Source organism: Myotis nattereri (assembly GCF_964212035.1).
Source record: "Myotis nattereri genome assembly, chromosome: 19".
Lineage (NCBI taxonomy): Eukaryota > Metazoa > Chordata > Mammalia > Chiroptera > Vespertilionidae > Myotis > Myotis nattereri.
In genome coordinates this window covers 6935811-6953445 of record NC_138095.1, presented here as the reverse complement: position 1 = coordinate 6953445, position 17635 = coordinate 6935811, and the positions used below count along the sequence as shown (strand labels likewise).

At 50.4% G+C, this 17635-nt stretch overlaps 1 protein-coding gene across 1 annotated transcript in view; it reads left to right on the top strand.

The window, feature by feature from the left end:
• RNFT2 (ring finger protein, transmembrane 2) overlaps positions 1 to 17635 on the top strand; it is a 49026-nt gene extending 31391 nt beyond the window's left edge. The window contains exons 8-11 of the mRNA XM_081113884.1: positions 7871 to 8020; positions 9588 to 9653; positions 9782 to 9883; positions 15687 to 17635. Of these exons, the coding sequence (XP_080970010.1) occupies positions 7871 to 8020; positions 9588 to 9653; positions 9782 to 9883; positions 15687 to 15821 (453 nt within the window). The 3' untranslated portion in view covers positions 15822 to 17635. The remainder of the gene's footprint in view (positions 1 to 7870; positions 8021 to 9587; positions 9654 to 9781; positions 9884 to 15686) is intronic.

The following is a 17635-nucleotide window of genomic DNA, read 5'->3' as shown; positions in this document are numbered from 1 at the left end:
AGTCCTTGCTCCATTCTTTCCTACCTGGGGAGCCTGGGCAGGTCCCTGAGCCTCAGTTCCCTAGTCTGGAAGACAGCTGAGAATAGAACTGCCTCCGCCGCCTGTGAAATCACGCAGGCAAGTCACGTCGCGCGGCCCCTGACCTCAGGCCAGGGGAACTGATGCGATCACTCTCTGCTGGACGCGTGGCCTTAGGGGGGAAATGTTCAAATAAGAGGGTGAATGAAGATGGGTCCAAAGAATGGAAAAGGCAGCTCTGCCATTTACAATCAGCGGCTTCCTTTGTCCGTGGAGGCCGAAGGGCCGCGCGGGACCTATGCTGGGTATCAGCGCGGGGGTCTCCCGGAGGCCCTGGCCCGGAGCTGGCCGCCCGCAGCCCGCAGACCGAGCGGCCGGGGGAACGGGACTGTGACCTCATCGGCAGGCGCCGTCCCGCGGGGCCATGAGATCATGAGATGCCGGCGCTCGCCGAGGAGTCGATTTGTTGGGAGCGCGGGGACAGCCGGCCGCCCGCCACGGTGATCTCATCCAGGCCCGGGGGAGGAGGAGGTAGGCAGCCCGGCCCGCCCGCACCTCCCGGAGGGAGATGAATGGCCCCCGCCTATCGGTGACGTCACCGGCAGCACCCGTTGCCAGGTAACAAGCGGCCGCCTGCCTCTGGCCCCGCCCCCGCCTGCCCGGCCCCCCACCTGCTGTACTGTCAGCCGCTATCCTTCCTGGCTCGCTCTTCTTTTTCCCTTTTTTTTTTTTTTATATTGAGGTATACATTGCAGTGTTCTAATTATAAATATATAAGATCGATGAATATTTACCAATGTATGTCCATATGTTCCAAGATATGCGTGTCCTCCAATAAAATATAATGCCAGCCACATAGGCAGTTTAAAATGTTGTAGTAGCCACATTAAACAAGTAAAAGGGAACAGGTGGGATTAATTTTAAGAATATGTTTTCTTTATCCCAGTATGTCCAAAGTATTATCATTTCAGCATGTAATCAAGATTAAGCATTTCAGCCGAAACCGGTTTGGCTCAGTGGATAGAGCGTCGGCCTGCGGACTGAAAGGTCCCAGGTTCGATTCCGGTCAAGGGCATGTACCTGGGTTGCGGGCATATCCCCAGTGGGGGATGTGCAGGAGGCAGCTGGTCGATGTTTCTCTCTCATCGATGTTTCTAACTCTCTGTCTCTCTCCCTTCCTCTCTGTGAAAATCAATAAAATATATTTAAAAAAAAAAAAAAAAAAAAAAAAGATTAAGCATTTCAATGAGATATTTTACCTTTTTGTTATTGTTTTTCTAAGACTTTGAAATTCCCTGTGTATTTTATACTTTTAGTACATCTCGATCGGAATTTAGTCAAATTTCAAGTGTTCAATAGCCATGTGATGAATGACTATTGTATTGGGCAGTGCAGATATAGAACATTCTAATATCTAGAAGGTCAGTACCGCTCTGGTCAGTACCTCTGCCAAGAGTACCCATTATTCTGAATTTTCTCACCTCTCCTCAGTTCTCTCCCCGAACACACACCTGTATCTTGACTTTCTTTCTCCCCACATCTCACTTAATCTCCTGGTCTCCCTTTATCTGCCGCGGTGGCTCGAAGCTGGAGATGGGAAGTCAGACTGGACTTACGTCCTGTACCACCTGCCTTGCCTCTGTGAGCCTCTTATTCTCGCCTGTAAACTGGAGCTCATAACATTGTCCGTCTCCTAGGGCAGTCGGAGCTGGGGGCAGCATGCAGGTGTTACACAGAGAGCTTTCATGAGCAAACTGAGCCCGCCCTAGTTCCCTTTCCCTGCGTCTCCCACACTCCATTCCTCTCTCCCATGCGCCTGTTGGGCTTTCTCATCTGAAATATGGGAATGATCACAACTACCCCAGCAGGGGCGCATTTGATATGCAATCCCTGGTCCTGGTGAGTGACCATAAAGAGATGACTTTCTTCTTTTCTCCCCTCCTGGTCCCCCTCTTTGCCAGGTTTCTCACTCCCGGGTGCCCTTTTTCTTCTGGCTTTTACCTCTGTCATCTCTCTCCTCTCTTCTGCCTACATTTCCTTTTTCCCTTTCTTGTGTCTCTCTCTTTCCCTCCCTGCCTGAATTCCTCCAGCCTTCTATTTCCAGACCCCTGGACGCTTCCTCCCACCAGTCCTGGCCACACCGCTGTGAAGTCCTTTATCCAGCTCCCCACCCCCAGCCTTCCCAACTTGGAGACCGCGATTGGCCCTAACCCCTCAGCTGATGGGCGCAGCCCTGGAGAGCCGCTGCCCAGCTGTTTTGTTCTGAAGGGCTCTGTCAGCTGCAGTCCCCGCAGCCTCCAATCATAACAGACCAGCAGGCCGCCTTCCCAGGAAAACAAGTCTTTGTTTTCGGCCTCTTGCTCCAGCCCAGCCCTCCATTTCGGAGCTGGAAGTGTGGCCCCATCCCCTGTGGCGGTGGGAGAAAAGCAAATGAGGGAAACGCACCCGGGGGCTGGACGGCAGTTCCTGCGCATTCAGCCTAGGGCTTTGCAAGGACAACTCCCTTTGTTTCCATACTTGGGATCAAGGAAACTTTCCGACCTCCTGTTCTTGGGGGAACTGCCTCACCCTCTCCCTGTGATTCTGATGAGGCTGTCAGTCACGGTGCCCCGCCCACCCCTGTGGCCATGTGACCAGGCCCGACCACCGACCAGTCATAGAACTCCATGGCTGCCTTTGGTTACAAGGGTGGAGGCTTGACTCCCATGTCACCTGGGACAGGTTACCTGCCGTCTGTGTGCCTCGGTTTGCTCATCTGTAAAATGGAAGCATTAATAGCACTTCCTCAAAGTGTTGAGCGCAGAGTGGTGCCTAGCACACTAAGTTATCATCACCATCATGATTGTGACCGGAAGAGCGCCTGCCCTTGGCCGGAGAGAATGAAGCTTAGACAGGAAACAGAGCAGAGACAACCTGAGCTGAGAGATGCGGGCAAGGAGGAGAGATAGAAAGACTAACATGGCATCTAGGTGCAGGCAAAGCTATGTAAATATTCATTGTTAATCTTGATGCGGAAATAATATTCCCTTCCTGTCTTTCCATTCTTTATCCATTCACTTGGCTAACAACGATCTGATTATGTCTCCCCGCCCTGGCTCCTCACCCCCATACTTCAAATCATCTTTCCCATGTAGGTGCATTCTCAAAAAACCTCCTTCACTGTTCATTTTGTCTGTTTCTCAGCATCACACTCTCGTTCATGTAGCACCCGCTTCCAGAGTCAGCCCCTGTTATTTCCTTGTTTCCCGGTTCACTTTTTGTCCCACCCCCCAAGCTAGCAGTGAGGAAGTCAGGATAGAATCTGCCTTCTGCCTTGACTGCTCCCGCCCCCTTCATCAGAACCCAGCGTGTAGAGAACTCTGGGTGCCCCAGCCCCATTCCCCCTTCACGGGTGGCCGGGAGGCCAGGCAGCTCCTAATCGCATTGCTTTCCTTGTTCTCTGACACCCCGGGGACCACACATTCCATTTGGTGGTCATCAGAGATAACATTCTTAAGAAACCTGGAATTATAAAACTGCTTAATGAGGGAGAGATGGTTTCACTGGGATATGCCCAGTTTCCCCCGGTGGTTTTATCTCCTTTTCCAAGTGCCCCCCCCACCCCGCCCCCAGCAGCTAATTGCTACCTTCAGCATGATGCTACACAGGCAGTCACTCCCTTTACTTTCTGTGACATTGCTGCTGGCTTATAAAGAGACATTCTCTCTTTGATGTTCTAATTCTCCTTCTTCATCAGCAAACTCTAGGACAGCGGTTCTCAACCTGTGGGTCGCCAACCTGTGGGTCGCGACCCCTTTGGGGGTCGAACGACCCTTTCACAGGGGTCGCCTAAGACCATCGGAAAACACATATATAATTACATATTGTTTTTGTGACTAATCACTGTGCTTTCATTATGTTCAATTTGTAACAATGAAAATACATCCTGCATATCAGATATTTACATGACGATTCCTAACAGTAGCAAAATTACAGTTATGAAATAGCAACGAAATTAATGTTATGGTTGGGGGTCACCACAACATGAGGAGCTGTATTAAAGGGTCGCGGCGTTAGGAAGGTGGAGAACCACTGCCCTAGGAGGTTGATGCGAGTAATGAGGGTAGGATCTTCAGCTTCAGGGGTCCCCAGCTACCTACTATGTGTTAGATGTCGGGGATACAACTAGGAGCCAGGTTACCTTGACCATTTTGGGGCTCATGGTCCAGTGGGAAAGACAGATAGGAAAATCAATTTTTAAATATTGTGAAAAGCACTCTAAAGGAGTGATTTAAGGGTGTAATCAGAGCACCTAATTTAATTAAGGAGTTGGGAAAGGCTCCTCATGGCTGAGACCCAAAAGAGGAACAGGTGTTAGCTCGGCAAAGAATAGGGGACCAGCATGCCATCTGCAGAGGAAGAGCTGGGTCTACATAGAGAAGTCACTGACAGGAGGGCCAAGATGCTGGTACCTGAGCCTGCTCTGAAATTCTGGGGATGTATTGGAGTCCCCATCATCAGTAATGGAAGGATCAGAGGGAGGGGGGGAGGGAGGGAGGAAGGGAGGGAGGGACGCATGAATGGATGGGAAGCAGAGAAGTTGGAAGAAAGGAGAGTTCTTTGGAGGTTCAAGGAGAAGTGATACAAGCAAGTTAAGGTTGGAAGTCGGGAGAGACTGGGCTGTTGGTCCCGATGAGATGGAACATGCGGTAGTTGAGAGCACGGGGGGGGGGGGGGGGGCATGGGGCAGCTGAGGTTGGTGGTGCAGGAAAACAGAGCTCACAGCCTGGGTATTCTGCGGAGCCTGGAGCCTGCTGTCGGGGCGTGGGCAGCCCTAGGCGTCCCTGGGCTGCTGCGCCATTGCTCCAACATCCATCGCACCTTTGGCACGTCAGACATGATGGCCCTGCCCCACATCTCTGCTCCGTGGTCACCACCACCCTCCCACAGGCTCCAGGGGAAACCCGCATTCCCCTCCAGGGGATGTTTCTGGGAGTCAGGGGCTCGTGGGAGTCCAGAGGGGGAAAGGAGGCCCCCAAGGAAATGACCTCGCAATAGGGAGGCAGCCAAACAGTCACAGAGATGTCCTTCCTTGGTCCTTTGCAGAAGTGGGCACATCCATCTCAAGAGGTCCCCTTCCGCATGTGTCCAGTGCCCAGCCCATCAGGACAGAATATAACAGGGTGGCCATAAAGTCCCGTTCACACCCTGCACACCGTCCATTAGTTGGATACACAACATGTTTTTATAACCTTTTCTCCCCCATGTCATTTAAATATATCACATGCTCAGCACAAAACAAAAAATGGAGAAGACAGAAAAACACAAGGAAAATGAGTGTTTCTGCATACCATACTTTTTCTACATAGAACTCTATGAGCGTTACCCTGAGTCAATAGATATTCGTGGTCAGGATGACTTCTTTTTTATTTTGAAATACTTTTAGACTTGAAAGTTGCAAAGATAGTAGAGTTGTTATATCCTTCGCCCAGATTCCCCTAACATTCACATGTAATAGAACCAGGTTACAGTTAGCAACACCAGGAAATTTACACGGGTACCGTTACTATTAACTAAACTGCAGACCTTACTCAGATTTTACCAACTGTCTCACGCGTTTTCCTAACTCCAGGATCAAATCCAAGATCCCATGTTGCACTTATTTTGTCTCCTTAATCCTCTTCGATCTGCCAGTTCCTTGGTCTTTTCTTTCTCTTTTGTGACCTTGACACTTTTGAAGAGGCTGGACAGTTACTCTTCAGAATGCCCCTCAATTTGGATTTGTCTCTTGTTTCCTCATGATTCTATTGAGGTTCTGAATTTGTTTTTTTGTTTGTTTGTTTGTTTGTTTTTTCAAATATATTTTACTGATTTTTTTACAGAGAGGAAGGGAGAGGGATAGAGAGTTAGAAACATCAATGAGAGAGAAACATCGATCAGCTGCCTCCTGCACACCCCCCACTGGGGATGTGCCCGCAACCAAGGTACACGCCCTTGACCGGAATCAAACCTGGGACCCTTGAGTCCGCAGGCTGATGTTCTATCCACTGAGCCAAACCGGTTAGGGCCTGAATTTGTTTTTTATCAGAAGTGATGCTGTTTCCTTCCCAGTGCATCCTATCAGGGGGTTTAGGTTGTCCATTTGATTTATTACTGGGGACGTTAACCTTGATCACTTGGTGAATGTGCTGTGTGCTGGGTTTCTTCACTGTGAAGGACCTGTTTTTCAGGGTAATATTTGAATGGCTGCTGGCTTTGCATCGTAGCTCTCTGCTGTAATCAGACCCTCATTTAGAGTGTAACTGGTTTGGGTTTGTACTGTTACAAAGAATGCTACACTGACCATTCCTACTGGCACATTGCAGCACACATCTGTAATTATTCTTAGGGTCAATTCCTAGAAGTAGAATTGTTAGAGCAAAGATTATTGACATTTTTGTAAAGGCTAGGCATGCCTGGGGCAGGGCTATTTGTTTGTGTCTATGTTCGTTCCTCCATTAGTTTCAATCGTTTTATTGAGGTATAATTTAAATACAGTAAAGCGCACAGATTTGAAGCTATATTTCAATGAGTCCTGCCAAATATAGACATCCGTGTAACCACCATCCCAGTCACGAGATAAAAGATTTCTATCACTCCCCAAAGTTCCCTCGTGCCCCTTGCAGTCAGTCCTCCCCCCCTCACCCCAGGCAACCACTAACCTGATTTCTATCACGACAGGTTAGTGTTACCTACTCTAGGCTGGTCGATAAGTCAGAATTATACAGTATGTCCTCTTGTATAACTGTCTCCTTTGATTCAACCTAATGCCTATGACATTCATCCATGTTGTATGTATCAGCCATTTGTTCATGTTTATTGCTGAGTAGTACCCTATTGTATAAATACACCACAATCTGTTTATCTGCTCTCCCACTGATGGACATTTGGGCTGTCTCCAGGTTGGGGATCTTATGAATAAAGCTGCTATGACCATTAGCATACAAATGGACATATGTGTTCATTTCCCTCGGGTACACACCTCGGAGGGGAGTTGCTGGGTCATAAGTAGACGCAAGTTTAACTTCATTAGACAGGACAGGGCGGGGTTATGTTCAGTTCCATTTTAGAGCACAGGCCACCGCAAGCGTGGGGGCCTTGTCCAAGAGCCAAGGGAGGAAGGGAAATAGAATTGTTGAACACCGCTCTGCGTTCCGTGTGCATCCCCTTTAATCCTCACAGCAACCTCAGAAGGTGGGAATGGGACTCCCATTCTGTAGATGTGGAAACTGAGGCTCACAGACGTTCAGCAGGATAAGATTCACACCTGGCCCTGCCTGAGTCCCCAAGTCTATGTTCTTTCCCCAGATAGTACCCTGCCTCCTTGGTGACAGCAGATGGTGAGCTGGGAAGGAGAGCTTACCCCCGTCCACCTCTTGGCCTGCCCTAACCTGCCTCCTGCGGTCCATCCTGCCCATGCCTCTGAGGGCTGTCCCGTGATGCCTGGGTCAGCCCTTGGAGGTGAGGGTGATCTGTGTGCGGGGCAGGGACTGTGCCCCGACGTGTGGCTTTGAGCCCTCCAAGCCACAGCAGACACCAGGGAGGGACCCCACCCCAGCTCTCTGCCAAAGGTGTCTGGTTTCTCCCTCCCTGAAACATGATCCGTGGAGCCCTGATCTTCTGGGCTGGTGGGCAGCGGGTGAGGGCAGCGGGCAGGGGCCACGTCTCCCCGGCCATATCTCAGGCCCATTAGGAGCGGGCCTGAGTGCTTTCCAAAGCTGATTAATGGCCTGCCTGTGACCTGGAATGTCATTACTGCCCAGGCTGGGGGCCCCCGCTGGGTCCTTTGGGTCTTTACTGCTAATAATAATTGATGCTTTTCGTGTGGTTGCAGGGAAAGTTCTATCTGGTCATCGAGGAGTTGAGCCAGCTGTTCCGATCGCTGGTCCCCATCCAGCTGTGGTACAAATACATCATGGGTGACGACTCCTCCAACAGCCACTTTCTGGGAGGGGTCCTGATGATCCTCTACAGCCTCTGCAAGGTGAGGTGGCGGGGGCTGGCGGGCTGGAGGGCGGCCCTACGGAGGCCCCGTTCCTCATCTCTCTCTTTTAAATTGAGGGAAAATTCACACAACACAAAATTCAGTGACATGTAGCAGATTCGCAATGTTGTGCAACCACCACCTCTGTCTGGTTCCAAGACATGTTCATCCCCAAAAGGAACCCTGTACCCAGGAAGCAGTCGCTCCCCATTTCTCTACCCTCCCCACCCCCAGCCCCAGCCCCTGGAATCACTAGTCTTTCTATCTGTGTGGATGTGCCTGTTCCGGGCACTTTATATAACGGGAGTCACGCAATGTGCGACCTTGTGTGTCTGGCTTCTCTCACTGAGCAGCATGTTTCCAAGATTCCTCCACACTGCGGCCTGTCAGGACTTCATTTCTTTTCATGGTTAAATCCACCCTAATTTATTTTCTTCTCTTTTGTAATCCTCACCCAAGGATATTTTTTCCATTGATTTTTTAGACAGAGTGGAAGAGAGGAAGGAGGGAGGGAGAGGAGGAGGGATGGGGGGGGGGGAGAGAGAGAGAGAGAGAGAGAGAGAGAGAGAGAGAAACACCAACCTGAGAGATGTACATCGATTGGTTGCCTCCTGTTCTCGCTCCAACTGGGGCTGAGGATTGAGCCTGAAACCAAGGCATGTGCCCCTGCCCGGGAATCGAACCTGCGACACTTTAGTCAGTGGGCCAGCGCTCCAACCACTGATCCAAACTGGCCAGGGCCACCCTCATTTCTTGTCCATAAAGCTCACCACAGGCTAGCCTTTCACAGAATCTTCACAGCTCTTCAGAGTACGTACCACCATTGCTCTCATTTTACCGGCGAGGAAGCTGAGGCTCAGAGGGAAGTAACTTGCCAGGGTCGCTCAGCTAGAGATAACAGCATGAGCGTCCACCCAGGCAGCCTGCTTCCAAACCATGCCACTCTTAACCCCAGACCTCACTGCCCCTGAATGCGCTTTCTGTTCCTGCTAAATGGCACACCGTCAGCTCTGCAGATCAGTTTGCGGTCCTTCCCTTCTCATCATTAGTACAAATCAGTTTCCCCCTCACAATAAGTACATCCTCCTCTTTCTTTGACCTTGGAGAATCCTGGGGAAATGCTTGTGTTCTCGGTCCTTCTTCCCAGCAGGGCTAGCCAGGCAGTGCAGGCTGTGTCAGCCCATGGGGCTTATCTAGCCGACTGATCCTGATAGACTGGAAGTGGCTGACTGGAGTGCTAGATGGAGGATTATCGGCTCTGGCTGGGCCAGATGAAGAGTGTTGTGATCGATTAGCAATGCCTGCCCTGGGCTTGGGAGAGGAAAAGGCAGTGTGCATACCTTGTGTTTGCTCTCCTGGCCCAAGGACAGGGGAGGCTGTTGATGGAAGGCAGGAAGTCCAAAGCCAAGCAGAACTGGTGGGAAGGGGGAGTTTCAAATGGGAGGAAGTGCCATGAAAATGCTCAGAGGCAAAGAGGAGGGGGGCAGCGGGGGCGGCTCGGAGGTGGTAAGCGAGATCCTGTACAATCCTGGGATGCTTTTCAGCCATCACCCTGCTCTCCTTTCAGTCCTTCGACATCTGTGGCCGCGTGGGTGGAGTCAGGAAAGCCCTGAAGCTTCTGTGTACCTCGCAGGTGAGTCGGCTTCATGTGGTCCTGGCCAAAGCCACAGGAACTGGGAGCCAAGAGCCGGAAACAGGCCTCAGCGTGCTTCTCAGGGTCCACAGCTGTGTGTGTGTCTCTCTCTCCCCTCCCACAAACAGAATTACGGAGTCCGGGCCACTGGGCAGCAGTGCACAGAGGCTGGTGATATCTGTGCCATCTGCCAGGCCGAGTTCCGGGAGCCTCTGATCCTTATGTGCCAGGTGAGCAGGGCCGGGCAGGGGCATCAGAGGCTGAGGCTGGGGGACCGGCAGGCCCTGCCCCAGGCAGAAGTCTCAAGTGCCTTTCCCTTGACCAAACCTTGAGGCTCTGGGATGGGTCTTTGAGAACAGTGTGGTCCAGACTGGAGTCAGATCTGGGTTCCGATCTCAGCTCTGTCTCTCATTAGCTGGGGCACCTGGACCAGGTTACTTCACCTCTCTGAACCTCAGTTTCAATGTCAAAAATGAAAAATTCACTAAGGCTTAGTGTCAGAATATCGTGATTGTGAAACCCAGCAGCACTCTGGATCCTAGGTGGGTCATTCCATCTCCCGAGCCTTGCTTTTTCTCATTTACAAAATGGGTATCACAATAACATCTACTTTGTAGCGCTAATATTACGATTAAATGAGATCATCTCTGGAAAAAACTAAATTTGAATTATTTAGTCATAGAAGTCGTTCATATATATAATTATCATTATAATTAGATTTACCATTTGTTTTTATTATGATTACTTGTGGGTCACCAACCTATAGCAGTAAGTACTGGTTAGTCCCTTTAATTTCCTATGTGTACCCCCTCTCCTCCTTCTCCTCCTCCTCCTCCTCCTCCTCCATCCTCCTCCTCCTGACATCAGGGGCGAAGATGTCAATTCAGCAAATGTGTATGAGTCAAGCATCCTATCAGACACCAGGGAGGGGAGGCAGAGGGCACACAGACCCTGTCCCCTGCTCTGGAAGCTCGCAGTCCCTTGGGGAGACAGACACATACATAAATAACTATGAAACAAGGCAGGCAGTGATAAGTGCTGTGTAAGAGAGATTCATGCAGCGTCCCCGGGGACCAGGACAGATAGCGATGAGCTCGAGGTTGGAAAGGCCTCGGGGAGGAGGCATCGCCTGCAGATGAGAAGGAATCGAGAGCATATGGCTCCTCCCCACCACCACCTTCCGGGGGTGAGAAGACAGGAGGGGGGGTCTTTTTTTGGCATCAGCAAAAATTTTTTGTTTTTGCTTTTGATTTGGGGGGATCATAGCTGGTTTGTTTTTTTGTTTTTTATTCATTGTATTTATTTTAAAATTGAGAATATATTTGCATGATCCAAAATCTGACTACAGAATTCATGAGTGAGGAGTCATGACAACTGAATGCCATGTGGGATCCGGGCTGGATCCTGGCACGGAGAAAGGGCATGGGTGGGGAAGGCAGTCTGATGAACTCTTGATCAGGCCTGGCGTGTAGTCCATGGTCACGCGTCTGTGTGGGTTTCTTCGCTTCGACAAGTGCACTGTGGAGACGCAAGGTAACATTAGGGGAAATGGAAACTGGGTGAGGGGTATGTGAGGACTTCCTCTACTCGCTGCAACTTGTCTGTTAGTGTAAAATTATTCCAAAATAAAAAGCTGCATTAGACAATGTTTTAAAGATGGAAGAAGGAAAGTGGTTGCAGGCTCCTGCCCTTGTCCCCAGCTCCCCAGTCCCCTAAACACCCCCACAGTCATTTATTATTACCAGTTTCCTTTCTGTCTTTTCAGAGATGCTTTGTAAGTGCATATAGATACACTGAACACGTCTTCTTCAAAATGACATAAGTTGCAGCATATTCTACCCAAGCTGCATCCTACATCTTCCCTTTTTGACTTGATACTCTGTCGTAAGAAATTGCCCCTTATTTGCTTATCATCCTGCTTTTCGGATAGACCCCAATTTGTTTAACCGTTCTCCTCTGGGTGGGCATTAAGTAGCTGATAATCTTTTGTTATTACAAACTAGAGGCCTGTTGCATGAAATTTGTGCACTGGAGGGTGGGTCCCTCAGCCCAGCCTGCACCCTCTCTAATCTGGGACCCCTCAGGGGATGTCTGACTGCCGGTTTAGATCCGATCCCTGTGGGATCAGGCCTAAACCAGCAGTCGGGCATCCCTCTCACAATCCGGGACTGCTGGCTCCCAACCACTTGCCTGCCTGCCTGCCTTCCTGATTGCCCCTAACCGTTTCTACCTGCCAGCCTGATCATCCCCTAACCACTCCCCTGCCAGCCTGATTGATGCCTAACTACTCCCCTGCCTGCCCAGTTGCCCCCAACTGCCCTCCTCTGCTGGCCTGGTCGCCCCTAACTGCCCTCCCCTGCAGGCTTGGTCACCCCTAACTGCTTTCCCCTGCTGGCCTGATCGCCCACAACTGCCCTCCCCAGCCAGTCATCTTGTGGTGGCCATGTTATGACCACATGAGGGTGGCCATCTTTGACTACATGGGGGCAGCCATATTGTGTGAGGGCATGATGGTTAATTTGCATATTACTTATTTATTATATAGGATGTGGCTGCCATGGGAGGTGAAAAATGGGGAGACTTATAGCACTTCCCTGGGCCCATTGTGTTGAGTAAATGAATGAATTTTAGTGAAGCATGTAGAATCACACTGAGGACGTGCTCAGGGTTCAATATATATTAGCTCTGCCCTAGCCAGTTTTGCTCAGTGGTTAGAGCATTGGCCCACACTGAAGGGTCCGGGGTTCGATTCTGGTCAAGGGCACATACCTTGGTTGCAGGCTCAATGCCCGGCCCCGGTTGGAGTGTGTGCAGGAGGCAACCAATTTATGTGTCTCTCTCACATCCATGTTTCTCTCTCTCTGTCTCTCCCTCTCCCTTCCACTGTCTAATAATCAATGGGAAAAAATATATATCAGCTCTTATTGGCACGCCTTCCATTTCACACATGGGTGAGTGCTTGGCAGGATAAGTTCCTGGTGGTGGCATTACTAGGGCAGAGGTTATTGCTGAATTGCCCTCCATAAAGAGTGTATCCTAATGCCGAGTGTGACTGGACCTCTCGCTCCCCTCCCTGGCCAACTGCTGCGTTATCAAGCCTTTTTTGAGCTTCGCCAATCTGACAGGTGACAAACACTGTCTCAGTGCAGTTTTAATTTGCATTTCCCTAATTATGAGCGTCTTTTCACATGCTTCTGAGCCATCTGCATTTCCTTCTTAGTAGCAGCAGTGAGTATTTGGGCCTGATGTCAAGGTGAAAGGCTTCCTTCTTTCTCTCTGGCAATCTCTTTAGGCTGTTTGTCTCTCTCCCATTCTTCTCTTGGTGCCCTGCTGTCTTCCCAGAGCTGGGTTAGAATTCCCGGGAGGGGTTGGACAAGACACCATTGCCCCGGATCAGGAGCCACACCACAGCCAGTGGTGGTTGGAGCCCACCAGCATGGCCGGCCAGGTTGAGCACATGGCTCAGGCCTGCTTTGCTGGTGAAAGGGCCTTGTTAATTCCCAAATGCATTGAATGTCTGAGTGAAATGTTTCTTTTTTTTTTTTTTAATATATTTTATTGATTTTTTTACAGAGAGAAAGGGAGAGAGATAGAGAGTTAGAAACATCGATGAGAGAGAAACATTGATCAGCTGCCTCCTGCACAACCCCCACCGGGGATGTACCCGCAACCCAGGTACATGCCCCTGACCGGAATCGAACCTGGGACCTTTCAGTCCGCAGGCCGACACTCTATCCACTGAGCCAAACCGGTTTCGGCACGCCTCGAGTGAAATGTTTCTTAATAAAGGCTTCCCTCACTTTCCTTCCCTAGACTAGTTCGTGCTCTGGATCTATGGCCTCATAGGTCCGTTTTTCCTTCGTGGCACTCATCCCAGTTGTCAGCTAGATAGCTAAGTAGGCTACTGGTTGTGTAAGGTCTGTCTCCTCTTTGTCAAATTATAAGCAACTTGAGAGTGGCGACCATGCCTATCTTGTGTAAATGCAAAGTCTGACTTAGTAAATAATGGATGGATGGATGGATGGGGTAGATGAAATGGGATGGTTGATTGGGATGGAGATGGATGGTGGCCAGGTGCAGGGGTGTGTGAGTGAGTGTGCAAAGATGAGTGGATAGAGTTAAAAGTGTGTGGGTAGCTGGGTGGTTGGGGAAATGGATAGACAGATGATGAGGGAATAGGTGAGTGGATGGATGGGGGAATAGGTAGATAGATGGGGAACTAGATGGGTGGCAAGATGGAGAGTCTGATAGATGGATGGATGGATGAAGGGACAGATGGATGAAGAGCCCACTAGGCTAAAGGAAGATCCTGTCTCCCCTTCCAGTCTGGCATCTCGAGACAGAGAATAAACAATTGAACGTAATCATAACTATTACTGAATAATCACCAGCACTTACAAAACATTTATTACTGGCCAAGCACTGTTCTAAGTGCCTTTTTTATTTGTTGTTTTTTTTTCCTTTTAAAGAACATGTTGTTAATACTTTTATATTGTCCCTAAACTCTTTGTTTTGAACATTTTAAACCTACAGAACAGTTGAAGGATAGTGCAATGAACACCCTTTTATCCTTCACCTAGATTTACTAACCATTAACATTTTACTGTGTTTGCTTTTCTTGATATAAATTTATCCCCCTAAACCTGTTGAGAATAAGTTGCTGACATCTTGATTCTTCATCCCTAAATATTTCAGCATACATCTCTCAAGAACAAGGACATTCTGTCCCATAACCACAATTCCACTAGCACACATCCCAAAAATTTTAAATTGATACAAAATCCCAATATTCAAATTTCTCCATTTGTCTTCAAAACATCCTTCATAGTTAGGGTTCCCTTTCCCTTCCCCCACCCAGGATCCAATCAGGAATCATATACTGCATTTGATTATTATGTCTAAGTGCTTTCAATCTTCCTAAAGGGAGAGCACTATTATCCCCATCTTACAGACGAGGAAACTGAGGCACAGGGAGGTTAAATCACTGGTCCAAGTTAAAGCCAGAAAGTGGCGGAACTTGTTAATGTTTCCAGTATCCCTGTGTTTCTTTTAACCCCTGTGGTCTGTTCTCCACCCAGCTGCCAAAAGGATCTTTTATTTAAAAAAAAAATTTTTTTATTATCTTAAGTTTTACATATGTCTCCTTTTTCCCCAATTGACCACCCCCTTCCCCCAACCATTCCCACCCTGGGCAAGCCCCCACTGCTCCAGTGTCTGTGTCCATTGGTTGTGCTAATATACATGCAAACAAGTCCTTTGCTTGCTCTCTAACCGCACCCCCCCCCCCACCTCGCCTGCCATTTGTCTCTGGGTCTATTTTTGTTTATCCAATTATGTTGATCATTATATCCCACATATGAGTGAGATCATGTGATATTTATCTTTCTCCGACTGGCTTCCAAAAGGATCTTTTAAAAATTCAAATCATATCAAGTCACTCCTCTGCTCAGAGCCCTGCCATGGTTCCCTAATTCTCTCAGAGTAAAAGCCAAGTCCTCGAAATGGCTCACAAGGCCCTATATGATCTGCACCGCCCCCCTCAACTCTCTGATCTCAGCTCCCCCTCCCACCCACCACACTCCAAGCTCAGCCACACCGGCCTCACTGGTCTTCCAGCACACTGGGCACACACCTGCCTCAGGGCCTTTGCACGAGCTGTTTCCTCTGCCTGTTACACTCTTTTCCCAGATGCCACCAGGTCTAACGCCTCACCCTCCTTCAAGTTTTACCCAAATGTCAGTATCTCAGTGCAGTCCTCCCAGGCCACCATGTTTAACACTGCACCCTCCCACCCCCACCCCGCAGCATACCCTATGCTCCCTTCCCTGCATTTCCATCCTAGCGCTTGAAACTGACATTCTTTACGTTTTAAAGATTCATTTTGCCAGTTGTCTCCTCAACTAGAGTGCAAGCTCCAGGAGGGCAGAGCTGTCTGTTTTGTCGGCTGCTGAGTCCCCAGCTCCTCAGACGGAGGTGGGCATGGCGTGGGCGCCCAGTAAAGCATCCTGTTGGCCCTGATTGCTGTCCCCGCAGCACGTGTTCTGTGAGGAGTGCCTCTGCCTCTGGCTGGACCGCGAGCGCACCTGCCCGCTCTGCCGCTCCGTTGCCGTGGACACCGTGCGCTGCTGGAAGGACGGGGCCACTTCGGCACACTTCCAGGTGTACTAGCACCGACGCTCCGGCACACCCAGGGAGATGACGGAGGGTCCGTGTGGTCGGGTCCAGCTCTGCGGACTTCCTGGGAAACAGGCCGCAAGCTCTCCGTGCCCTGCCTCCCGCCTTTCTCCACCTCTTTCCCTAAAGCTTTCTGTTCTCCCCACCTTCACCTTCAGCGTTTGTTCCCTGGCTCAGTGCGTGCCTCCTTCCCTACGTCTGGGGAAGCCTCCTAACTCAGACTCGGTCTCTGCCCAGGTAGGCCTCCCATCCCCTCCTAGACAAGGAACCAGGACTAGACAAGGTCCTCCCTGTTGGTTATTTTACTCAAGAACCGAATGCCTGATGCTGCGCACTGGGGAGGGACCTGGACGCCACTGCCTCCCCACCACGGCCCGGGTCTAGATGAGGGTCACTGTGAAGTCTTTTTCAAACTCAACTGCCTGGCCCGCCTAGAGTGAGCCAGGCACGGCATCAGGCACCTTGCCTGGATGACTTCCGTTGCACAGCGGAGGAAACCGTGGCACAGAGCTCGGTGTGGTAACCGTGCCGGGGTCACCCAGCCAGCTGTGTGCACCGAGTTTCCAGCCAGGCCCTCCTGGCTTCAGAGCCCCCCATGCTGACCCGCTGCTCAGACACTGCGGCGTGGGGCCCCGCAGACAAGATTTCTTAAAACCGTTAAGAGGTGATTTTGATGCGCATGGGTGGCCTGGGTTCGTGGCATATTTAATGTGGACCGCATTGAGAAGGCAAGACTTGGTCCTGAAATTGTTTCTTCCCGAGCTCTGGCCGGGGTGCTCCATCACGTGTGGGTACCAAGAAAAGCCAGCTTTGGCCCAAATACAGATGCCACTGGGTCTCTGCACCCATCTGTATTTCTCTTCTCTCCCTCCCGTCCCTCCCTCACTCACGCCTCAGACCTGTCAACAGCCCCCGTGGACATTCCCTCTCCCCCGGTAGCCTCCAGAGCAAAAGGGACAGTTCATGTTAGGGATTTGTCCACAAGCCAGAGTGGTGGCGGAGCGTAGCTCTCATATAGTGCTCGTGAGTAGCTCTGTATGAGAGCTACTAATCTCTACAGCAGAGCCACTTCCCTCCCTGCTTTGAGATCTGGGAGGAGGTGGCACAGGAGGTCATGTAGATGCCACCAGAACCCTGCCTGTCCTACCCTTCTCCCAGCCCTATCCTCTCACTGTCAACCCAGCACCATGGGCTGGTGCCCACGGCATTTCAGAGAAAGCCATCTGGGTGGCTGGGGAGCAGACTAGCAAGAAAGCCAGAGGGGAGATGGTGGGAGCCTTGCTGCACCCTTGCCCTCGGCCGGTGTGAGCATGCCCACCCCGTCCCCAGCAGGCTCTGGACACGTGGCCCCCTGCGCTGTCGAGCCAGCACCTTTTCTTCTCCCTGCCGTCCCTGGCGCTTTCCTGATATCCCTTCCAGGGTTGCATGGCATCTTTCAAGCTCTGTTACTATGGCGATGGCCGCGCTGTTACAATCCCACTTGCCTGGATAATCAAGTCAGAAAGGGAAGTGGAGGGAAGCAGAGCCCAGCGGACGCGGCTTCTCTGTTCCCTCCGCCTTGAGGAAGAACCAAGGGGAAGGAACAATCTTCTGCAACTGGTTTTTACCGGAAAGAGGTCCCTGTCTGCAGGTGCCATCAAAGAGGCTGGAGAAATGGGAGCTGGAGAAGGCATTAAAGTGGTCGCATGTGACAGAGCAGATAGAGCTGTCTATTAAATTAATTTAATTTAATTTTTAATTTATTGGGTGAATTGGTTAATAAAATTATATGGGTTTCATGTGTACAATCCTATAGTACATCACCTGTA